Raw genomic sequence first — 25,192 nt, forward strand, 5'->3', positions numbered from 1 at the left:
TATCATCCCCTTAACTCTCGTCTCCACCCCAACCATCAAGCTAACCTTATATTCGATATAAAATCTGTTCTGGACCGGTCAGAAGGCCAATTCCATTGTGACACGTGGATTAGGCACCCACCGGACTATGGCGCGTCGCTTTAGGGAGCACACCAATATCGGTGCACGTCACCTCACTAGAGCACGTCTCCGTGCATTAGATATCATAGACGTGTCTTTTAACTGTCTCCTAATCAAGCGCTGCTGCATATCACGGAGGCATATATTCTTACACACGTCTATATAAGGGTGAGTTAGCTTCATCCTCAAGGTATGATTCATTTTTTCCGCATTTTTTACACACTCTTCCTCAGTTCCAATACTGACTTGAGCGTTTCAATACTAACGTGTCTGCAGACACCTTTCGTTCCTCCGCAAAGACTCGTCGTCACCCTTGCCTACATCAGTCTCTTCACGGACAGATCAAAATCAAATACAGATTGACTAGTTCAAAGTTAAGGTTTCTTAAAGAAGATGAAGAAAAAGTAGTAGAGAAACAAACAAAACTGGAAAAAGCTTGAGAAATTACGTACATACATTTTGACAAGTTGCTGTTTTGGACAATACATTTTGACAAGTTGATCGGGATATTTTGCAAGTTGTTTCCAGCCTATATACATTCAAATTATAATTAGAAACTGAGGTATAGAGTTTGTCTTGTTTCATGGCCACTACTAGGTTATTAACATGAATTATTGAAATCCATAGGTAATTTTGTGAGTAACATATGCACAGCACACATGCCTAAAATTATTATGTCGGCAAGGCTCCAATAGCAGACCGTAGTCAAGGTCAGCATATCCTTTAGAAGGTGACAGATCTTAAGAGTTGATGTAAATATGATTTGATTACTAAAATAAAATTAATCAACCACAGATAAACTTGCATAAGATTGGCAGCATCTCAATTGATAAGTTTTGTAAAACCGAAAGAGTATTATTTAATCAAGAGGTTCAGGTTTAAACTTTATGGACTAACGTAACCCAATTGTCTACCTAACAAAAAATTAAACTTGCTTTCCATCATTTCTAACCTAACTTACTTTCCTTCATTTCTAACCTAAGTAATAATTTATATTTGTCAGGTAAGTAAAACTCAAATGATAAAATGATTGGAGTGTGGGTTTGAACTTGCAATACCTTTTCTCGACATTCTGTGTGAGAATTTATCCGCTAAATCTTTGAAAATAGAATAAAATATAATTTATATTTAATTCATTTCTTTTACTAGTAAAATAAAAGTAAGATCGTTTAGGATATTATTTGCTAATTAATTTTTTTTGACAATTTTGTGCTAATGTTAAAACGGAAGTTTTTCATCCTCGTGAGCTTAGCTCAGTTGGTATGGACAATGCATAAAATATGTAAGGTTCGGGGTTCGAACCCCGACCACAACAAAAAATAAACGGAATTTTTCCAATTACATATTATTACAAATATAAGTTATTTTTTGAAAAATATATAGTGCTTTTTTAGTTAAGAAAAAATACTACTCAAACATTAAAATAACTTGAAACTATTGTTTTTGTTTTCTATAAATGCACTCTCAAGCTCTCTTATGTTAAAGTGTTATGCTAACAAGTGACCTAAGAAATTTACAAAAAGAATTTTCTATTGGAAACACAAGTTAGAGTAGTATCAAATTAATAATTACATTATTATACTAAAATTATCTTTTTTTTAGTTGTTTAAATAATGTGCTAAGAACATATATTAACATTTTTCGTCTCCATTATTACAACATATTGATTTGGTCGTGAAAACATTTTATGTGAAATACCGACTTCAAACTCGGATCACAACATTTCCCCTTTAAAATAAAGAGAACTGACAAAAGCTTGGTATCCAAGTGTTTCTCAAGGGACTCTAAAAATACGTTAGTATGCATGTTAAAATTTCTCTTTCAATGAATTCTCTGTATATATTAGGCCATTTCTGTTTCTAAAAATATCATGTCATTTAACAAGACAAGAAACTAATGTTATAAGCTAAAAGTCAAAGATAGAAACTTTAAATTTAAGCGTAAAATTCAACATTTGTGTGGTAAAGGATAAGCTGATGTGAAAGCATATATCAGAGGTTAATGAGGTTTCACAAACTCCCCGTATGAATGGATTCAGTTAAAATGAGTATAGATAGTTGACACGAAAACGCTGATTTGTGTTCTAAAAGCATTATTTAATAACTCTAGTAAAAAAATTATGAAACATTGTAATATATCAAGATATGTTTGTACTTTGCAGTTGCGAGGTGATAATTTATTTTGTGTGTTTCATAAAATATCAGATGAATAGTCAATATTAAATGAAAGTAAAAACTTTGTATTTATTAATTACTTATTCTTATTTATAATAAGAAACAGTAATTAATAATTAGCAATCTTTAATTTGCTAATATTTGGGAAATGTTAACTTGTGTCCTTAGGGCATATGTTAAGGATTCCATTAATAAAAATTATGTTTTTGAAATTGCGTTAATTTATTTCTCAAAAAATTTAATATTAATTTTTTTCAAATAATATTTACCATTAGTGGCAAGAATTTAATGTTTAACATGGGCACAAGTTAACATGACTCATATTTTACATGGATTAAAACTCATTCCTAGCATGCCGAAAATCATTAATTTGCTGGAAGCTACTAGTTTTTGGCATTTATATGAATCACATTTTTTTACGTTTGTGACAAATTAGCTGAAATGATATTCTATATGTTGCTTAGAATAATAAATTAGTAACATAGTACTATTTAATTTGTAGCGATTGGAGTTTTTGACATTGTCGTCATATGATGTTGCTGTGAGAATCAGTTAATGATTATCAATTTCACAATAATCACTAGAACTGAAACTATACCGGATGATTGAAAACAAGCCAAATTAGGGCAATATAGTAATGTGTTAGTAATTAGAAGCCAATAACTGTTCAACCTCATGTTAATTCACATTTTTAGGGTGAACTTAGTTTGTATAGATTAAAATCACAACACCCACTAATTTTTATGGAGTATTTCAGCAACATGCTTTTTAGGGCGTGTTCAACAATTTTTTAATTATTACTTGCTAAAATACTCCTAAAAAATAAGTTGATATATACCAAAAAAAAATTACTGAACATTTAAGAGATATTGAATTTAAGATATCTCTTTGTCTAAAGAAGCTGCAAACTTACCTAAAAAATAAGTTGATATATCCAAATTCAATAGCTCTTTGTCTATAGAAGCTACTAACTTACCTCCACTTAACATTTAAGAGATATTGAATTTGAATCTGATTAAAACAATTTTTAACCAAATTTTACTTACCTATGAGTCAAATTTTAGATTATTGATGTTCATTTTCAAAGGTACACCTTCCTTAAAAAAGAAATCAAAGGAACACCAGGGTTAAGGGGAAAAAATACACCTTAGCCCCAACCTACATGTTGGTAAACCCAAATTAATTGTAGTAATATACTATAATATTTGAAGGGGGACACGAATTATAGAGTTTGCTAACAAAACTTGCAATAATTTTGAGATGACGTTTGATCGAATTCTTAGTTGAAGTAGGGCTTGGAAGAGGCTCCACCCGTTCACGGATATGCAACTATGTATGTTCTTTTCTAAAAAATCAAATACATATAGCCAAAGTTCCAATTCCTGCTTTTATTCTAAATTCCAACCTCCCAATTTTGGTGCATCTCACTATCAAATTAATGACATATGTCGTATATCTATATGTACAATATGTCGTGTGTAAGTGTCAAGGACAACTTTATGCTTGTGGTTAAAACATAAAATAGAAGGTCAGATTAGGGCTAGTTCTAATAGGATGGAAAGCGGTTCAGAGTGAGGGTGGTTAAGAGAATTTGTGGTGGCTAAGAGTGCAACATTCATTGGGAGGCTTTGTAATTTTCTGAGGGTTTTGTCCTACTATATATTTTGCATAAGAGACCTACTATTGGCATAAGAACAGAAAACCACCCAATGGACCTGCTTTAATAAAGGTTTTAGGTTTTTTCCTAGTTTGCTTGAAAATGAATTTCAAATTTTATCAAATAGTTATATAATATGTGGATTCTGCCTACAAGTCGAATGGTTAAGCAGAATAAATAGATATATTATGAAAATTAAAAATATAAAAAGAAAATGAATCTAAAATACTCTTTTTGATCCGTATAAATGAGAGAAAGTTGGATCAACAAAAGAAGTTGATATATGTGGTTCAAAATTTAGTTCAGCTACATCCCTTTTTTTTTAAAGAAGCTCAGATACATCCCTTTTTGTTGACCTGACTTTTTCTTATATATAAGATTAAAGGGAGTATATTTTCCGAACAAATATTTTTGACTAAGACCTGTACTCAACAAAACCTTTTCCGACTTCAAATTATTTAAGAAGTCGAAGGATCGATCTATGTGTTTTGTGAGCTAGTCTAGGAGTGGTGTGGATGACTAGCTCACAAAATGATGTTATCTTCTCTGCCAAACTTGTGTTGTTCAGATAAAAAATGTTTAAGTGTTGATGAATACATATGTTGAGCTCGTCATAGATGATATGTCCACATAGAATATATATTGGCCAACTATGATTAAGGGTTGCATAATGATTTACTAAGTCATGTGAACAATGCCAAAAGCATGGACACGTTCAAAATGTACATGCAAGTGAGCTACATGCAATAACAAAAGATGTGTGTTATTTTAACAACCATTTAGACATTGTATTTGATAGGTCTAACTCACCGAAATTCATCTAACAGTGTCATATAGGTATTTTAGTTGGTATGGATTATTTCACCAAATGCATAGAAGTTATTCCATTAAGAGATGTTGCACATCAAGATGTTATTGATTTCGTAGAAAATCATATTATGTGTAGATTTGAAATTCCCAAAATAATATTGTGAGAGTTAACTTAAAATCAGAATTCTGGAGAATCGTGCCACGATGGAGAAGTTTCGTGCCACGATTGTTGAAGCAAAATTCTGGAGCACTCACTGAAAAATCGTGCCACGATGGTGCGATTGAAGATAAAAATAAAACGTATTTTTATTGAAGATTTGTTTCAGTTTTTTAAGGGATCTTTCACTATAAATATAGACCTTGTATCAGAGCAAACTTTGAGATAGAGGAGGCTGAAACAAGGGTTTAGAAAGACAACAACAAAACTAGGGTTTGTATAGAGTTTGTCTCTTTGGAACAAACACTAGGTTTTGAGGGTTGATTCACCTTGGGAAACACTATTAGGATTGAGTCTCTTGGTTACGGGAAGAGGCTGGGACTTTGGGTAGAATTAGGCGGGAGACTTATTCTTGTAACCCATTGATTTCTCTTTTGTAACGTTACTCATCATATAGTGGATCGGAGGGCTGCTCTCTCCCTCAGACTAGGTCAATTTGGACCGAACTGAGTCAATAAATTATTTTGTGTTTTTCTCTTCATTGTGTTTTCTCTCGCTGTTGTTTTCTACTTTTGGCTTGTATTTAATTGTTCCATACACTTTGATTTTGGTTGCTTGATTATCCCTTGCTTCACACATCAAGTTGTTATTGGTGTGGTTTTCATCGAATTCGCAACAATTGTCATGTAAAATTCGTGTACTCATTTACCCTTTTATATTTTTTTTTACCAAGTTATATTATGAAGTTTCCACCGTTGTTTAACGGTTAGTGATCTTTGTTTAACAATTGATGGAACACACAATGAGTACAAGAATAGAAGTTGTGAGGGAGAGTTTTTTTGTATTGTACCACATGTGCCGAGAGGTAGTTTGCATTAAAGAGAAATCAGATTGGAAAAAACTAAGAAGAACCGTACAAAGTAGTTGTTCTGGGTGTTTGAGATATGTGATCAGAGACAAGCCGAAACTACAACTTTAAGTAATTGGATATCAAGAATCTCAACATTTAGATATGAAAAGAGAAGGGAAACAAGAATTAGGTTTGACATAAAAAGTGATAAATGTCGGACAGAGTTCTTTGAGACAAGCCATGTGAAGAGAGACTTCATGACATAAATCCAATCCCTTAAGGTTTAACCGAACAAATATTATTATCCAATCCTTTCAGACAGTATGCAACAGCAACAAAAAAAAAAAAACTATTTTTTAATAGATTCATTTACAAGCATTCACTCTAAATTGTTAAAAACAAAATTAAAACATATGTTTACAAAGAAATAATTATTTTTTTTTTGAGAGGTCAAAGAAATAATTATTATGGTTAGAAATACTACATATAAAAAAGGACAATGGAATAAATAATCAAAAATAATCAACGTATAATAAGCTCCAAGAAACCATTTTTTTTATTGTACAAGGCCTATTAAATGATTTATCATATATAGTCGTTTTCTTAATCAAACTATGTTCCAGTTGATCCATTTTGAGCCCCATTTTTTTTCTTACACTATCAAACTGTTTAGGATATTTTCCTCATCTTCTCCTCAAAAGGTGTTACTTCAATTTTCTTCCAGATATTTTCATTCATAATATTTTACATCACTCATCCACTTAATTCAGCTTTTTTTTTTATCATAGTTATGCTTATTTTTCCAATCAGTCAGTACTTCACTGCCAGATATCGTTGATATATTGATCTTATAGTTATCTAATAGAATCGTTTATGAGTTTGATAGTGTAACTTGTGACTAGAAAATATGATCTGAAATTATTAAATTGTACAACTTGTGTTGTGATGTAGTAATCCACTTTTTCACCTTTGATGCGTCCCTAACTCATGTCTTACTATACTCATATTATATACTATTTCTTGCTCCCACTCAAATTATCAATTGAAAAACTGTTAATACAAAAGCTCCTTGATAAAATTGTTTAGAATTAGTCATTTTATTAATTATATCATGCACAAAAAGTATGTATTGAGGCTCAAACTCTTGGATGTGCACAATAAGTTCATGCAATGCAATACTAAGGTAAATAAATAATTCCTCCAGTCTTTATTATACTCCCTCTCCGTCCCAAATTGTACGACGTTTTGGGCATTTCACACATATTAAGAAATACAATTAATATTGTGTGGAAAAAAGATATTATGAGATGTTTTACAAAATGATCCTTAATAAATAATATGAGAAAGATAAATTAAAGAATTGAAAGAAGAGGGAGTAATAAATAGTTAAGGTTATAATAGGAAAAATAACATTAATGTTGCATTGATATTGTTAATCGACATATAATTTAAGACAAATTTTTTACCCTAAAACGACATACAATTTGGGACGGAGGGAGTAATAAGAAAAACAAAAAAAACATTAAAAGCAATACAATCATTAGTTAAAATAACTTTTTGAATATTTGTGCAATTATACCCTCATAAAAAAATTGTCAAGCATTAAATGCATTCTCTAATGTTTAAAAAACAAACATTAAATGAGGGGTAGAAAAAAATTTTAAATAATAACTACACAGTTGTGATATTTTCTTATAAATAAGACCAAAAAATATTTTAATTTTTTTTTTATATATAAGATCGGAGGAAGTACAAACTCAGTCGATCAATGATGCAAACATGTGGTTATAGGAAATACTCTACTACGCTTGCATTAGTTTGCACAATATAGTAGTTGTCCCATTTTATGTATCCTTCATCCCTTGAGTAGATCACTACAAGAATTCCCCAATATACTAACCAATCCAATATTGCATTATTGAGGGATTTAGACCCTCAGTAATTACTGGCGGAATAAACCTTCAATAACATCCAAATAACCCTCAGTATTGTTTCCTCAAATCATCCCCAACACTACTAAGGGATTATTCCGCCAGTAACATTACTGACGCCAGTATTACTGAGGGACATCAATCCCTCAGTAATATCCATTACTGACAGATTTTGTGCATTATTGAGGGCTTATTTCCGCCAGTAATAAGCAAATTTCTTGTAGTGTGTAGTACATTACATACAATTTTTTTTATCAAACCATGTGGTGAACTTTCGTTTCCTTAGGTTTGCAGTGCAGTAGTTGTAGGAAAATGCTACCAAGTGTCCTGGAGCACTGGTTGAGGAAACAAATATATTCCATCCGTTTTAAAATAAGTGTTCTCTTTACTATTTTTTTTTTTCTCAAATTAATTGTTCATTTTACGATATCAATACAAGAATTTATTATTTTTTTCAATACCATACTCTTATTTATTGGGTCCTAACGCTTTTTCCATATGCATTTTTATAATAAGAGTAAGCAGTCTCAACGCTTTTCCCATCACACTCTTATTTATATTAATCACTTTTAATAGCATAAAATATGGACAAATTCTATGGTACATCTAAAAATTTGGATATATTGGTACACTAAATCAATAAATTAATAGTTAAATGTGTTATTTTTTGAAGAGAAAAATTGTTTTATATCACCTATAATTATAATAATTAAATTTTGCTTGTTCAAAAAAAAAAATTAAATTTTATTTACCAAAATCGTCGAAGAAATAAAATTTAATTTTTCTGAATTTTTAGTACTCATAATAGAGAATTTTGATTATTTTTTACGATAAAATGTAAAAAAAAAATTAGTATGATTTTTATGAATAATAAAATGATGTTTTTCTTATAAAATAAAATTTTCTAAAATATAAATATCAACAAATAGTTCTTTATTCCATAAAAATAATTGTTAATTTAAATTTTTTTAAAGTGGGAGTACCGTACCGATACACCTTAATTTGCAGGTGTACCGTAGAAGTTCCCTAAAATATGCATTATGGAGAAGTGTTGGGACTACTTTAGGCACTCAAATGGGTGACCTAAATTTAGGACCCGTTGACTTTAAACTTACTCCCAAAAGGTGGTAGACGGTTTTCCTTCTAGATTTAAATCAAGATTGTACAACTCTGTTAATACAATCATGAGCTATAAACTAAAATTCCTTCTTGTCCTTTCCTCCCTCCAATTTTTCACATAGCATAATTAAAATTTGAATTTGGAATTTCTACAATTTTCCACAGAGAAAAAACAATTAAACACTTTATCTGTGTCTTTTCATTTGCAGCATGAGTACAGTTTTTTCATATCCTCACTATGATCCAGAGTTTGATGCTCACTCTGAAAGGATATATATGGTCCACCGTAAGTATATAATTCTTCTGTACTCTTCAAATTAAATTTCCTGAATGGGTTTCTCTCCCATTAATTTGATTATTCGATAACACACACATGCTAATGTTGTTATGTTTTGTAGTTGTCAGGTTTGCATAGACAATGAAAGCAAAGAAGATTGCACGGTTGTTAAGGTACACACTTGACCATGACATTTTTTTATGAAAAAAATGTACCTATTAATATAAGGACCATATTTTTGTAAAATTGATATTTCAGGTGGATAGTGTTAACAAGCATGGTGGTGTCCTACTAGATATGTTACATGTTTTGACAGACATGAACTTTCAAATCATCAAAAGTTATATTTCATCGGATGCTAATTAGTGATTGGTGCATGGACGGTGTGTTTTATTAAATATCTTAGTAGAATGTTGAGTTGAGTGCAAGGATCATTCTAGGCTCATGTTTGATATTGTTTGTACCTTGACAGACATGTAGTATGATATTTACCGTTCTTTCACCAACTATGATGTAGGGTATGTAATTCAGGCAGTGGTGGAGCCAGACAAAAAAGTTTGGGGGTGGTCGTCATTAAAATAAACTAAAATGTAGGAATCATGTTGCATACAACGAATTTAAGTTGTAATAAATTTTGGTCTTCTTCTTGAAAACGAATCGATTTTTCAACTCTTCATCTTAACTTTTATGTTGCAAAGAAGAAAATTTATCAATTTCAACCAGTTTTAATTTCACTTTAACAATGTGTAATGAACAAGAATTGGCAAAGGAATCAATATTTCAAGGTATAAAAAAAATATTTTAAATGGGGGTGCCAGAGCCTATTGTGTAGTCAGTTTAATAGGATACCTCAACCATTGAATTAAGATTCAACGGTTCATATTTCACCTTCACCTCTGAATTGAAATACAACTCAAAATATAATCCAATGATTGAAGTGACTACATGTATTTTGATTGCAATCCAAGTTATGAACATTATGGATATATTATATATATAACACATTTATTTTTTTATCTTATATTTGCAAGAAATTGATTTCAAGATTCTAGTAGTCAATGATATTTTTTACATCATTTTAATTTAGTATTTTAATTTAGTGTACTCGTTTGAAAATGTTAAGAATAATGATAGTTAGTATAGTTTTGAGTAATTAGCTTATTCTTGTTCTCATTCAAACCTTTATGACTTTTTTCACTCTATTTCTCCTAATCCTCAAAATCTAAACATGGTACACAATATTGTCAATGTTCCCAAGTTTTAAAATTAAGTGACCGTGTAAGATTCAAAATATTATATATTTGGTACATTATCTATGACCTAACTAATTAGTTTGTGTTGATGGGTTAACAGGAGTATTTCATCAGGCACATAAATGGATATGCTTTGAATACAACAAGTGAGAAGGAACAATTAATAAAATTCATTGAGGCAGCTATAGAACGCAGGGTTTGTGAAGTGAATCATTGACTTTAAAGTTTAAACACTCAATCATTTACACTAATTTTTTTTATTCAAAATCTTTAACGCTAATACAGAACCAAAATAATTAATGGCCAAAATTATAGATAGAAAATTGTTGAATCCTCTACAGTCAGTTTTATGGTACAACAGACTATAGAGGATCCAATTTGTGAGTTCGATCTCTAGTTCCATTTTATTTTTTTAATAAATTTAGTGATGATAGAATTAAAAACTTTTTTTTTCTGATTTGAATTGTTAATTTAAGTTTTTACCTAGAGGTTTTTGTTGATGTGTCGTGTGTGTTAGAAGTCTCATATTAGATGGAGGACTAGATATTAAACATTATATAAGTGAGATTATGTCTTAAGTTTTTGATGAAGATGTAGTTTCCAAACTTATTTGTGTGATTATTCTTTGATCAATGTGATGATCCGCTCAAGTTTTAAGGCACCCTGGGAAGTTCCAACAATAATACCAAAGTGTGGTTTGACTTGGTGGGAAAGTGAGAATGGTTTTTGGTGTTTGATCAAGGATGTGAAGAGTCTCGTTATAAGTTATAAGTCTCACATTGAATAAAAGAATGGATGTTGAGCGATATATCTGTGAGAGAACTCTATATTGTTGAGTATTGCTCATATATACGCAAAAAAGGGGCAAGGGGTGGAGAAGGAGTTGAACTAGGGTAGTGTTGCGAAGCTCCCTCCATTTATCGTAAACTGGACTGTAATATTGTATATATTAGTTAATTCATCACAGAAATAAACATAACTTTAACTGCTTTATAGTCCCAAAGGTATGCACTATTTTCCGAACTACGAGAACAAAGATTGTGTCTCATTGTCTTTTGATTTTTATTTCTTTTCTACTTTTATACTAGTCGCTTCTTTATATCCTAATGTCCAAAGTTATGGGTGAAGATGTGACATCCTAACTCACTTGTATGATTTTTTTTTTTTTTGTCCAAGGTAATAATCGGCAGGCTCCCTTGAAAATTTCAAACAGTTTCTAACCATTAAATTGGTCTTTATTTTGGAAACTTTGTTTATATTATTTTATTTTTTCTTGTTTCTAACATGCAGAGTGTTAAACTAGAGTTGAGTGCAGACAACAGTGTTGGTTTCCTCTCTGACATATCACGAGTCCTCAGAGAAAATAGTCTTGTTATTGTACGAGCATTCATAAACTTGTTCTCTAGTTTAGTCTTTTGGAGAAATTTCATTCTCATGGTCTCAATCAATGGACTTAGATAAACATATATGTCGTATCTTGGTTGTCTTAGACCCAAAATCATCATAGATAACATAATGTATTTGCATATATTGGGAGAATGGGCCATGAACTATGTTACTATTAAATTTGCATATATCGATTTATTCAATATGTAGCAAATTCAAGCATATGGTTTCTTGACTTAGTCCCAAAATCCATATACAATTCATGAAGTTTTTTCCATTGTAAAGAATTAGTCAGATGACGAAGTTGACCGTCACATTTTCTCTCATCTTCATGTCATTTAATATTGTTTGTATCATTTACATCGATGGACAATCGTATTCCTCAAAATATAACGGATCAACATTCAAACATTTAACACGAGAATGGAGAGTTTTACAAAAACATATTGTATAAATTCATCTACTTCTTTCTCATATGCTTCACTCAAACATTTAGTATTCATTCAACTACAATTTGTGATTACTAATATACATCTACAAATTTTAAGTTAAAGGGTTAATTATAGTCAAACTTAGAGCATCTCCAACACGGATTTTATCATTGGTATCATTGGTTTTCAAATACTATGCTACTATTTCATACTTGTTTCCATCGAATCATATCTACTTGGAAATATGAGTTCTATAAAAAAGTGAAGACCGATATATTTAAGTTGTTGTTCCATACGAATATAACATTAATTATGCTTGCAATTAACCAACAAGAGAATTAAATAAGCTATTGTAAGATATGAGTTGCTTAAATTTAAATATGCACGACTGAAGTAAAAATATTGTGGATTGTATTAAAGTGATGTGGAAAAGTAGTACTCACTAAATGAGAGATAAATAACCTAAGATGGGTTACTTAAATTATATACACCCTCCGATCCTTTATATGTGACGTTTTTTGCCTTTTCACTACAACCAAGGCAGCTGATAAATAGCTCTCTCTTTCCTTGTCTACCCTTATTTAATCTAGTACTCCTTTTTCTAGATACCAACCATTTTGATTGAAAACAAGTATCCTTGGTATCAGCTGTTCATGTGATATAAATGCATCACGTTTTACAATTGCTATAGTGCTTGGGAAGCCTAAAAGACACAAGAAACTTTCATTACTAATCACGCTTTTTCTTTCAAATTTTTATTCTTTTGTTTCTGAAATTTTGAAAGGAGTAACAAATAAACTTTCCCTCCAACTTAATTTTTGATTTAAACTTCCCTCCAACTTTGTTAATCAAAATTTATCCTTCCCACCAAAACAAAATTAAAATCACCAATAGTTGAAATATATATATATATATGGCAGTTTGCAGAATTTAAAACTCATCAAATATGACTTCAAACATTACAAAATTTTCATTGTGTGATATAGATTTAAATGTTGAATTTACACCTTTGCCAGATCTTAATATTGATGCAGAAGAAATATTTTCTCATGAAGAGGCTGAAGAGTTCAACAATGATAATATTGGTATTGTAGTTGTTCATTTATGTGCAGTTAGCTTTGTCACCTTTGTAACACTACTAATTGTTGTTTTCTTATTCTTCTAGTATTGTTTTTTTTCCAACAATTAAATTGTGGCTGAAGAGTTCCACCATGTGCTTTGTCTTGTACTCCATCACATGAGCTAAATGTCTTCCACTATTTATTCTCCATACATATGTCATTACGTGAAACAATTGCGTATGAATGAGGATATGCCTTCATCTAACAATCACCAACACATGCGCTTTAATATAGATTTTTGAAACGATTTATTTTATGTGTACAGAAAAAAAAATAGGCTTATTTCATTAAGAATTTTTTTCTTAATATTGTGTGTTATATTGATTTATATTTTAGCATCTCACCATTTTATTTTTCATGCAAGGAGCAATTCAAGAAAATATTGAAGTCACATACCATGATTTGGACAATGGCATAGATATGAATTTGGGAGACAACATAGACCATGAGTTGGACAATGGTAAGTTATTTTTCTTTAACTCATTCATTAATAATTTTTTCTTAATATTGTGTGTTGAACTAATTTATATTTTAGCATCTCACCATTTTAGCATCTTACCATTTTATTTTTAATTCAAGGATCAATTCAAGAAAATATTGAAGTCACGGACCATGATTTGAACAATAGCATAGATATGAATTTGGGAGACAACATAGACCATGAGTTGGACAATGGTAAGTTATTTTTCTTTAACTCATTCATTAATAATTTTTTCTTCATTGTTGTTCAAAGAGTCTTTCATTATTTCTTCTTCTATGTTGCCCAATGAATTTTCCACTCTTTTTTCTCCATTGTTGTTCAATGATCCTTCCACTGTTTTCTCTTGTTTCATGGATTCTTTGGTTTGTTCCATTACATCTATGGGTAGTTCCTTTTTCATGGTTAGTGTACATATTTAAAGAGCCAAAATTGTGGATTTCCAAATTCTTGGAACAAGCCGAGTGCTATGGGTAGTACTCCTTGCATTTATTAGTAGAAAGCCTCGGTAAAATAATCTAACGGATGAATTGGATTAGGCTATAGTCATTGACTATGCAATTAATGTATAAAATGTGGCGATTTAGAGGTTAAGGGTATAATAGACATATTACAACTTTAAACTCTAAAAGTGACACTTATATAGGAACAAAATTTTTTCCCAAAAGTGACACTTATAAAGGAACGGAGGGAGTATAATATTGGATTGGATTGGCAGGGCCGGCCCAAAGCAAGAGCATCCAGGCCCATGGCTCAGGGCCTCCAAATTTTGGGGGCCCAAATTTTTTTTTTTTTTTATGCATATAAGGCCATAAAATGTTACATATATTTGTTTAGCGAAAATTTTAGAATTGTTGCGATGGTCCAGTGGTTGAAAGATATGTGCGTGGGCTTCTCATTCTCGATTCTACTTCCAGGAATTACTTTTTTATTATTATGTTTTTGCAATTAAGCATAATTGCATAAGTGTGCCTCCCAGCAAATTCTTGCAATTAAAATAAATGATAATATTTTTGAATTTTTTGTGCATTTTTTTATTGGAGGGGCCAATTTTTAAGATTGCATCAGGGCCTCCGGATTGTTTAAGACGACCCTATGGATTATGCTCTTAGTATGACCTTCTACAAAATTCTAAGACAACCCCTTTGCTTGCTGATGGATTAGCTGTTGATGGGAAAGTAAGAAGTTAACAACATAATTTTCAAATTCATTGGACCATCCACAATGAAGCTCCTCTATTTAGGTATTTAAGTGAGTCTCACATATAAACATCGTCTATTTTAAAATTTTTAATGTAAGTACCTGTAAACACTCAAAATTCGGATGAGATCTTCTAAAAAACCCAGAAATTCAAATGAAATAAATGCCTCAAAAATTGATCTTCCTTGTGAACCCATATGTTTTCTTCAAACCAAAATCTTCTAAAATAAAAAACTAAATCTAAAGGTTGGTTTATTTGCACAATTCGTCAAACCGCATCTTCATTCAAAAAATCAAAACTGAAACAAACTGATTTCAATTTGATTTTAATTTTGAGTTCGATTATGTGTTACAGATTCGTGTGAATGAGGAACAAGGAGGTTTTCGATTCCAATCTCCTCCATCTTTGTGTTTCGATTTAAGTTGGTGTTTTGATAAATTTTGGTGATGAGATGATGATGTTTGTTTTTTGTTTCTGGAATCTTTTTTCTAGTTTGTTTGAGAGAAAAAAATTATGGGTTGTTTGTGAGTGAGTGATGAAGATGATGTTGAAAGAGAAAATGAATCTTAATGGAGAAAATGATGCAAATTTAAATCGAAGAGAAAAAAAAAAACACGTGTTGATTTTATCAATTTGATAAATTCATGTTTTTTTTTTTTTGGTCTTACATGTGTATTTGGTTTTAATGTTGTGTTTTATTTGATATTTTATTTTTATAATTCTATGGTTTTTTCTATGTGATGAAGATATGAACATCATGAATGAAGAATTTGGGTTTTTTTTTTATTTATGAAAAAAAAATTGGCCATTGGAATTTTTGATGAATGTATGAAGATGATGATGAAGATGAGGAGGGAAGAAGATGAAGAAATGTTAAAAAAAATAGATGTTTGTGATGCAATGTTGGTCCACCTAATACATTTTGAGTTAAAGTTAACTGACATGGATCAAATTGTCTGACGGAGCATATTTGAGGGACCAAACGGAAATTTTTTAGAGTTAAGGGACCAAATTGAAAACAACAAATAAGTTAAAGGACCATTTATAAAATTAAGCCTATTTTTTAAAAGTACATAAAGCAGCCCCCTAAAGTGTTGTTTCTGGCTCCCCCGATGTCCTTCCTCATTTCAAGTTGTCTCAAAACTTCAAAACCATTTCTCAAAATCCCAAACTCCCAAAACTCGTTTCCAATATTTCCTTTTCCACCAAAAACCACTTCCAAAACATCATATTTCACAAGTTTCGAAATCATAAAAGTCCCAATTTTCCTTCTCTGCAGGAGGACATGGCGCCATCGTTTCTGGGAAAGCTATTTGATGCAGCTGCTCCTTAATAAGTATCTTCGTATTGTAATCAGCATTGTTAAACCGAATCTGAAAATAAAAATAAAAAAATGAAATGAGAATTTGTTTCGTCCAGAAGGGCCGATTCGGACGTGTGAAATACCAGCACAGAATTACTATTGAATCAAACCTGAATCGCTTCCAACTCTGGCAAAATAGATATATCTGAACAATCTTCCTTTGGCACACCGTCATCATCAACCAACTCTTCAGATTTTGGACCCTTCATAGACTTGTTATACCTTGAACGTGCATTATAAATCTGCTTGATAGTAATCCCATCGTCAGCTCTTCTTTTCTTCAAAGTCATAAGAATATTTTTTGGACGGACAGTGTTATTTGTCATCTCATGAACGAGTTTCATCTCTTCCTCGTTTAAACGGCCTGCAATAGGATTATCTTCTAAATTTTCCATCATCTCATGATTGTGTTTTCCACACATTACGGTAAGTTCCCATACACCAGAGGACAAAAAATAACCCCGCAATCTGAATGGACACTCACATTTTTTGAATCTTGTGTCTTGGCGATTCGAGTGCTTCTTATATACACCACTCCTTTTGCATTCAAGTAGAAGAGTTTGTGTTCCTCTATTATTTGACTTTGAAATAACAATACCAAACCCTAACTTGGTTGCTTCACCTCGAACCCATTTCAGCAGGTCATCTCGAGTAGTAAATTCTTTATCGGTGGCAAAGTGTTTAGCGAAATCAAGAGACTCATCGACTGGTTCAGCAATGTCAGGCTTCAAATCAGCAGAGGGATCCTCCATACCTGAAATGGTATCGTGTTCGTGAGAAAAATAGGCTTATACAGTAAGTACACATTCTGAGTTGGCCCATTTGGACCCTTTTTAAAATGAAAAGATTGGCTTATTCAAACGATACCAGTAATACGTAAAAACAAAACGCAAAAGAAACAATTAGAAGGAAATTAGAGTCACGTTTCATTTGCTTTCAAATGAAAATTGTGTAAATATAATCAATGGGATTATAGGAATGAGTAATGAAACACACATTTTGTAAAATAAGGGTTTTATTTAGAGTGATTTTAAATAAGAGTTGAAGATGACGGGTTTCAAATATATCATATATATGCTTTCGAGTGTTTGACATAAACTCAAAAATAACATAAACACTCAAAATTTGGCTAACAATATTCCTGTTATGACTACAAAGTTAATTACAAGTCATACGGCATCAACTTTTCAACAGGCCCAACCGGAAGGTTTACTAATAGACTAACATCAATTGACATACTTGATAACATGATGAAATCCATACTAAAAGAAGTTACGTATCAAGGCTGCATATTCATTTACCCAATTGAGAAAATTCACTAAAGAGAAAATCAACTTTTTTCCTAAATGCTGTTAAGAGGCAAATTAAAATTTGGCAAATGCAACAACTAAAAACATGTAAGAAAAACAATTTACATAAAATAAAAATGATACAGTAATAGTGACAAAATAGCACTATCGGGTTGAGTACTAAAAACCTGTGTTAAAGTTCTATAAAATATTGCTTTTCTAATATCCTGCATTTATAAAATTACAAAGCAAATCCCATTTTGCATTTGTAAAAATGAAGTTTAAAAATACAAAGCAAATATGATTCCACACTTATAAAAATGCATAGTTCTCTCTCCAAATACTTAGAAGAAAAAAAGAATACAGTGTTCAATGTGGCTCAAAAGTTCCTGGTGATATTTGATCAGCGCGTCCTGGTGAAATTTGATCAGCGCGTTCATGGAATATTGACACTTGATGTCATTTCCCTAGCTGTTCAGGCAATGCAAGCAAATTAACATTATCACCTTAACAAGCTGATTGTAGTTAATGAATTTGTTGATTTTTTTCAAGACTTTATCTCTATGCATAAAAAACTTACACACTCGACTCCTATGCCAAAATAAGAGGATCGATCAGACTCGAAAACTAAATAATTTACCAGAACATTCTTAATTTCCTTGAACCAAATTCATGAACAGAAAATGTTATTGTCTTATAAATTAAAGACTTGTACTGGAACAAAAGAACAAGGCACAACCAAATATAACACAAGGAGCATAACATTCTGAACCAATGTGGTTTTGGGTTTAATTAGCAAGAAGAGTTATTTTACACATGCTTAAAGAACAAATATAAGAAGAGAGCTAAATCTCATCCACAATCTACACTCTTTCAATATTCATTCTACAAACTTAATAATAAAAACACATGAAGTCTAAAACCAAGAAAAATATGAATAATAAGATGCAACAAAAGCTAAATATCAGCCAGAATCTACATTCTTTCAATATTCATCCAACAAACTTGATAATAAAAACACAGATTCTGAAACAAAGAATGATATGAATAATAAGATACAACAAAACAAAAACCTTACCTTTTGCTAGGGTAGAACAAAGAAACAACATAGATGCAAGAAGGGAAATGAAACCCAAAATTTTAAGTTTTGCAATTGCAAATCTAAACACCAAATTTGCGGAAATAAAACAAAATGAAAAACACGGAAATGACAAGTGTATTGTATCTTATTGGAAAGAACAACACAACAAAACAACGAAATCAAATATCAATAAGACAAATCAAGAAAACAACAATTCTACATGTGATGACGGTGAAGGACACAAGTGATTGTTGAAAAAATGAGATTCAAGTCCAAGGATTTCAGGTTTCACAGATATACATGAAAGGGATCAGAGTTAAAAACACCTTCTAAGTAGGTTAGTCAAATAACCAACTCAAAAAATGTTTCCACTAATTTCAAAACTTTCACCATACCACCTCATTGTTTAAAGAAGCTTGTAGAAACCGGTTTAAAAGCCTGTGCTAATAATTATGTTTTGCACTAGTATACATTTTTCTCTTCACACCAATTAATATTCGACAATGCCAAAAGTAAATTACATAAAAGTAAATAAAAGTGCCATGGAAATTGATTGTTCATTTCATCGTATACCAGCTAGTGTTGAATTTGTCTAAAATTAAATACTTTTACACAAAAAAGAACAATTGATCGGAGAGTGAGAGTACAACTACAGACGAAAGCAATCTTCTGTATTTTAATATAAAAACAAAACGAAAACTAGAAAGAATAATCTTAAAATGGTTTTATTTTACAAACTTAAAGAATGCTGTCCTTCCTTTAAAAAAAAAAAAAAAGAATGCTGGCCTAAATTGGTTTGTATTGCATATAATTTGCAATAGACAAATAAGCTCAATGAGGCTAAGCATGGACTTGAATTTCAAAACGAAAATATATGAGAATCACTCCAAACTCGGTAGCACCGACACGATACCGACAAGTATTATTAAGTTCAATTAAATCATTTTAAAAATTTAGCAATGTTGACATGTAAGTGTCGTGTTTGGTGTCTGTCTATGTGCTTCATTCATACAACTTTTGAAATATTTCACAATTGAAGTACTAAGATCATGCATGATATATGAATGTAAAACAAATTGAAAAGTAATTACATAATTACATTGGATATGAAACTAGATAATGCATATAGTCAAAACCCTAACATTTAGATCTAGAAAAATGGAATAAGACAAAAACCCTAACAGCCGACAAGAAAAAACAAACAAGGTGTAAATTTAGGTGAAACCAAACTGTGTTAGGGATTTAGGTTTTAACAGAGACAAGGGAAAGGAAAGTGAATTTTTACCTGATAAGGGTTGACGGAGAAAATGTTTGTGTCGATCCGTCATAGTCACGGATATGTTCTTCTTCCTCCTGCGTCGCGTCGCGTGTGCCGTCAGTAGAAGGAGGATTGAGTGCGATAGGGTTCGCTTAACTGAATGAATGAAGAGAGGAAAGGGATTCGAGATGATGGGCTTCGCGCCTTATGTTTTTGTTTTATGTTTTTAGGCTAAATTACAACAACATCCTTTAAATTTAGGGTGTATTTGTTTCAAGTTTACTAAATTTATTTCTAGGAATAACATTCCTTAGAATATAAATATGGGAATTTTATTCCAGCGAATTTAGGAAAAATATGTTTGGTTAACTTTATAATATTTCTAGGAACCATAAAAATAGGGATTATAATAGGTAAACTATTTATGAATTTATTCACATCTCCATGGGAACTTTATTCCACCATTTTCCTTGGGAAATTTTTTCTATTCCCAGGAACATTTTATACCCGGGAATAAAATTTAATAAACTTGTAACAAACATAGGCATATACATTCCTATTATTTTATTCCCGGGAATCAACAATTATAACTTGAAACAAACACACCCTTAAGATTGTAATAGATTAACATTTAAGTTATTTTAGTGACAAGTAAATTTTTAAGTTTGAGATTTATAACATAGGGTCTTGTTAACGACTGCATTTGCGGTACTCTTTAAACATTCTAAAATAAGCAATAATTTTTTAAAAAAGTTAAATGTTTCGATTTCCAATATATTGATTATACACTTTTTCATAAATAGTTACTGCTTATAAGTGTCTCGGGAGCACTCGTTAACATTTTTCTATAACATATTATTCATATAAATTATTTTGTTCACACGTAAGTCTTTTAAGTTTGAGATTTGTAATAGATTGTTCATTTAAGTTATTTTGGTTACACATAAATCATTTAAGTTTGTAAACATTTTCGATTTAGTCATTCTACTACATCATCGTTTTTGTAATGTTTGGTTAACATAATGACTAAATTAAAAATGTTTACAAATTTAAAGGACTTATGCGTGACAAAAATAACTTAAAGAACAAATATGTTACAAACCTCAAACTTAAAGAACTTATTTCAGTTATGTGTGACCAAAATAACTAAAAGAATTAATCTGTTACAAACCTTAAACCTAAGGATCCCTAGGCTAATTTAGCCAAAACGTTTACAGATTTGGACTTATATGTGACCAAAATAACTTAAATGACCAATCTGTCACAAACCTCAAACTTAAAGGACTTATGTGTACCAATTTATTACAAACCTCAAACTTAAAGGATCCTGGTGTAATTTAGACTTTTTTTATATTGGTCACGTTAAAATTTGCCTTATTTCAGGGAAATAAGTGGGGTGTCTTGATTCGAACTTCGTTCCAGCATATATAAATAACTAGCGGAAAGACAACATTCAAATTTCCTCACTTTTTACCATTTGTTTATTGCATTGAAATTTTGAAATTATAAACAATATTTAAGGATATAATTAGAATTATGGGTGTTTGTGGTGCGGATTAGTTTGGTTTTAAGGATAAAAGTCATCTTAATTGCGAATAACATGCAATTTGGTTTAGATTGGTTGAATTTTCAAATAAAAATCAAATGATCAATACAAGAGAGAATGCCAACTTGTGAATTGGTGTTATGTATGACAACCTTAACAAGGTTACGAGCAACCATATTAATCTCTCTCCTAAAAAACTTGACAAAAGAGTTGTTATATTACATGATAAATTACTACGACATATGCATACAATGGAACATACCTAGGTTTATCATTGACTGACAAGTTAAAAGAGTCCACGACATCCTTCAAATTTAGAGAAAGATAACTTGTTTGAACTCTAACCCACTTCCACTCGATAATTACCCATAAGCCCGAAGACTCGTCCTCCTTAACATTCAAAATGTACCCTTAAACATTTCATACTCGTCCCTTAATCAAGTCTCAATTTCAACCTTATTATGTTGCTAAAAAAGGCATGTTGATATCCCATCCAATGAGCATGTGTGAGGTAGTGATACTTGAGGCGGACGAGGGCGAAGAATGGTCGCCAGTGCGCAAGGCATGATAATATGCACTCATGGAAGCTTCTAGGAAAACCGAATCACATCGAAATGAGAGGGGATCCTGAGGTTGTGTATGTATGAGATTGCATGATTAAAGGAAGGCTTGCAAGAATTGTTTGGTACTAGCTATACAAACAAGATGCATCTTCTTTTCGATAGTCTATTCAATAAGAACTTCACTGTTAAACGTGCTTGACTTGGAGTAGTCTTTGGATGGATGACATTCTGGGAAGTTTTCCAAAAAGCATGCGAATGAGGATGAAGCACGCTGAAAAGACTCTTGTTTGTTTGTAAGGTCAGTCATCATTGCTTAAAGTCATTTAGGATGTTACAAGTGGTATCAGAGCAAACCTCTCCCGGTACGATGTGGTTCGGAGACAAACCAAGCAGAAGCTGGTGGGCATGTAATACCCGAGGCTGACGAGGACACGGTGCGTGGTCGCCGGTGCACAAGGCATGACAATGTGTGGCTCCTAGCAACTTCTAGGCAAATCGAATCACATCGGAATGAGAGGGATCATGAGGTTGTGCAGGTATGGGACTGCATGGTTGAAGGATAACTCATAAGAATTGTTTGGTACTACCTATACCAACAAGATGCATCTTCTTTTCGGTAGCTCATTCAATAAGAACTCCACAGTTAAGCGTGTTTGGCTTGGAGTAATCTTTGGATGAGTGACCCATTTCTAATACACCAGGTTTCATGTGTTATGTATGTCGTGGGTTGGCATGTCACCCTATATATAGATGATGTTTAGGGTTTTAGGGTGTCGACCAATTATTATATTCCTCATATTTTACCTATTTAGTTCGTCTCTTGAGCTGAAGGTGCATGCATTATTATATGTAAGGGTCGGGTTCGAATCTCATACACCCTACTTATTTATCTTGAAAAATATAAATTCTAACTACTAGACTACTTGAAGAAAAAAAAAATTGTGACAATCCAATATTGAAATTTTATGCTGACCTCTTTGTAAATTTTTTAGAGCCAAAATTGCTTATTTGTCGGTTTATTTGTCCACTCGTGTATGTACTTAATCTATTTGTCAAAAATATTAATTAACTGTTGTTTAATTTTCATTATTTTATATTTTTTTAATAATATTATTTATCTATTTGACTCCTTTAAAAAGAAAAAAAATCCTATTTGACTCGATTTGTGTAAATTATTTTTCATCTATAGATGAATAAGAACAAAGAAGATGCATAAACATCGGCTCAAACATTTAACGTTTTTTGTTAAAAAAACCATTTTACGTTTGGAAGGGAAAAGAAAGCACTTGGTACTGTGTATCAGAATATTCTATATACCTCAAAATAAATAAATGATTCAGTGTCTTTATCCCAAAGCCATTACTTCCATTACCTGCCACTGGCCATTGCCAGCAATTTTTCATTATTCATATTTAGTTAGAATTTGCTAATTTGTTTATAGTTGATTTGTCAATGCCCTAGTAGTGACCCATTAACTAACAAGAATTAATGTAAAGGAAAACTTCACTCCTATCTTTCCTTTGGTTTCTCCACTTTCGAATGGGATGTCATCATCATTTGATAATAATAAATCAAACTCTCCCAAGTTGACACGATAAGCTTGTTAAATGCGTACTTAGGACGACATTATTATGATTTGAATATTAACAAAGCAACCTCTCCAAGGTTTAGTATATTAGTTAAAAAAAATTACTATCTTAGTTAGATTCAAGATTTTGAGTTCGACCTTAGCTAATATATTTAGGAGGAGGTAAATGAATGTATATTCAATTATAAATTTTGAAAGTCTTCTATGCCAAGACTATATACGTTTTACCATCACCCTAAGTTTCTTTGTATTTTTTTTAACAAAGTAAAGTAACCTTGGTACCAAGATTACGTCATTTGTATTTTTATAATAATATGAGAATGAGTATGTGATAGAGATGAGAGTATGAATGCTATAGCTGTTTTATTAAACAAATATTTTATATAAGATTTTTTAAGAAGTGAAGATTTCAAGAAAATCAGTTTTGTTATTATTTTGAAATGTAATTTTGAGTAGGTTCTAAACACTAATTATGAGAAATTGCGTGAAATAGCTTCACATTATGAGTGTTTTTTCAAAATTTTATTATTCAAATAAAGTTGTAGTAAAAGAATGAATACTTAAAATAACTTTTAAAAAAGCTATTTAAATCGATTTCTCATTTGAGATCTTCTTTAGAAAATTCTTTTTTAAAAAACTTATAACAAAAATATGATACACTTTAAAGATCATTTTAAAAAAAAAATTTGTCACATAAAGTATGCATGAGTGGTCTCTCATGCATGCAGAGAGTATTTTTTTTGGTGGTCAATGTTTAAACCTCAGACCTTATGCATTGTCCATACCAACTGAGTTAAGCTCACGAGAACATGTATGTAGAGAGTATGTGTGAGTGTTGTAATCTTCCAAATACTAAATTTACTTGCTAACCGTGGATTTAAATTCATTAAAAGATATCACCACATATAACTTCTACTACCTCTGTCCCTAAATATAGTAGCCTTTTGAAAAATTACGGAGATTAAGAAAGTTGGTTGTAGTATTAAATTTGTATATAATTACTATTGTTTTTATAATTTTATCCTTAAGAGAGAGAGTTAATTTATGTTTTCAACATAATATTTATTGTTGATTGAAGAAAAAAATGCAAAATAAATAAGGGTACGTTGGTAAAGAAATAATTAATGTACTTAGAAATACCAAAGGGGTCTTATAAAAAGGGACATTTTTTTTTTCCAAAAGAGTCTTATAATTAGGGACGGAGATAATATATTTTTTTTTTTGAAGAACTTCTTTTTTTTTTTTTTAGTAAGTTCTCATAAAAATCATTTTAAAAATATACTCAAAATTACTTTTTTGAATCTATATAGTAAACAAGCTCATCATTTATCATATCAAAGGTAACTCACTCACATTTTATGTCAGACGGTATTTCAAAATACATTATCTTTTGTAAAAATACATGCAAGAAATCTTCGTGTTGGATACCCGTATTAAAATGATAACACATATATCATTCATCTTAGCTGATAAAGTCACTCAAATTTTATGTTAACCTTATTTCAAGTAAGATTATCCCTCATAAAAAATATGTCAGGC

At 31.1% G+C, this 25,192-nt stretch overlaps 1 protein-coding gene and 1 long non-coding RNA gene across 4 annotated transcripts; one reads left to right on the plus strand and one right to left on the minus strand.

Moving 5' to 3' along the window:
• Positions 1-13,611: 13,611 nt before the first annotated feature.
• Positions 13,612-15,578, plus strand: LOC112419009 (uncharacterized). 2 transcript variants are annotated; one of them, XR_003009017.2, is made up of 3 exons: positions 13,612-13,746; positions 13,866-13,961; positions 15,320-15,578. It is a non-coding gene; the product is annotated as an uncharacterized lncRNA (long non-coding RNA). The 2 variants fall into 2 exon arrangements; XR_003009019.2 differs by lacking the exon at positions 15,320-15,578 and adding an exon at positions 14,808-15,282.
• Positions 15,579-15,908: 330 nt separating this feature from the next.
• Positions 15,909-20,181, minus strand: LOC11431780 (uncharacterized). Of its 2 annotated transcripts, XM_013610345.3 has the most exons (4): positions 19,984-20,181; positions 17,982-18,088; positions 16,439-17,082; positions 15,909-16,338 (listed from the first exon to the last, which is right to left on the minus strand). In XM_013610345.3, exons 2-4 carry the CDS (start codon positions 18,055-18,057, stop codon positions 16,192-16,194), a joined length of 867 nt encoding a protein of 288 aa, XP_013465799.1. In that variant the 5' UTR covers positions 18,058-18,088; positions 19,984-20,181; the 3' UTR covers positions 15,909-16,191. The 2 variants fall into 2 exon arrangements, with proteins under 2 accessions (XP_013465799.1, XP_003588789.1); XM_003588741.4 differs by lacking the exon at positions 17,982-18,088 and having other exon boundaries at positions 19,984-20,180.
• Between the last annotated feature and the right edge of the window lie 5,011 nt (positions 20,182-25,192).

Source organism: Medicago truncatula, chromosome 1, assembly GCF_003473485.1.
Source record: "Medicago truncatula cultivar Jemalong A17 chromosome 1, MtrunA17r5.0-ANR, whole genome shotgun sequence".
Classification (NCBI taxonomy): Eukaryota; Viridiplantae; Streptophyta; class Magnoliopsida; order Fabales; family Fabaceae; genus Medicago; species Medicago truncatula.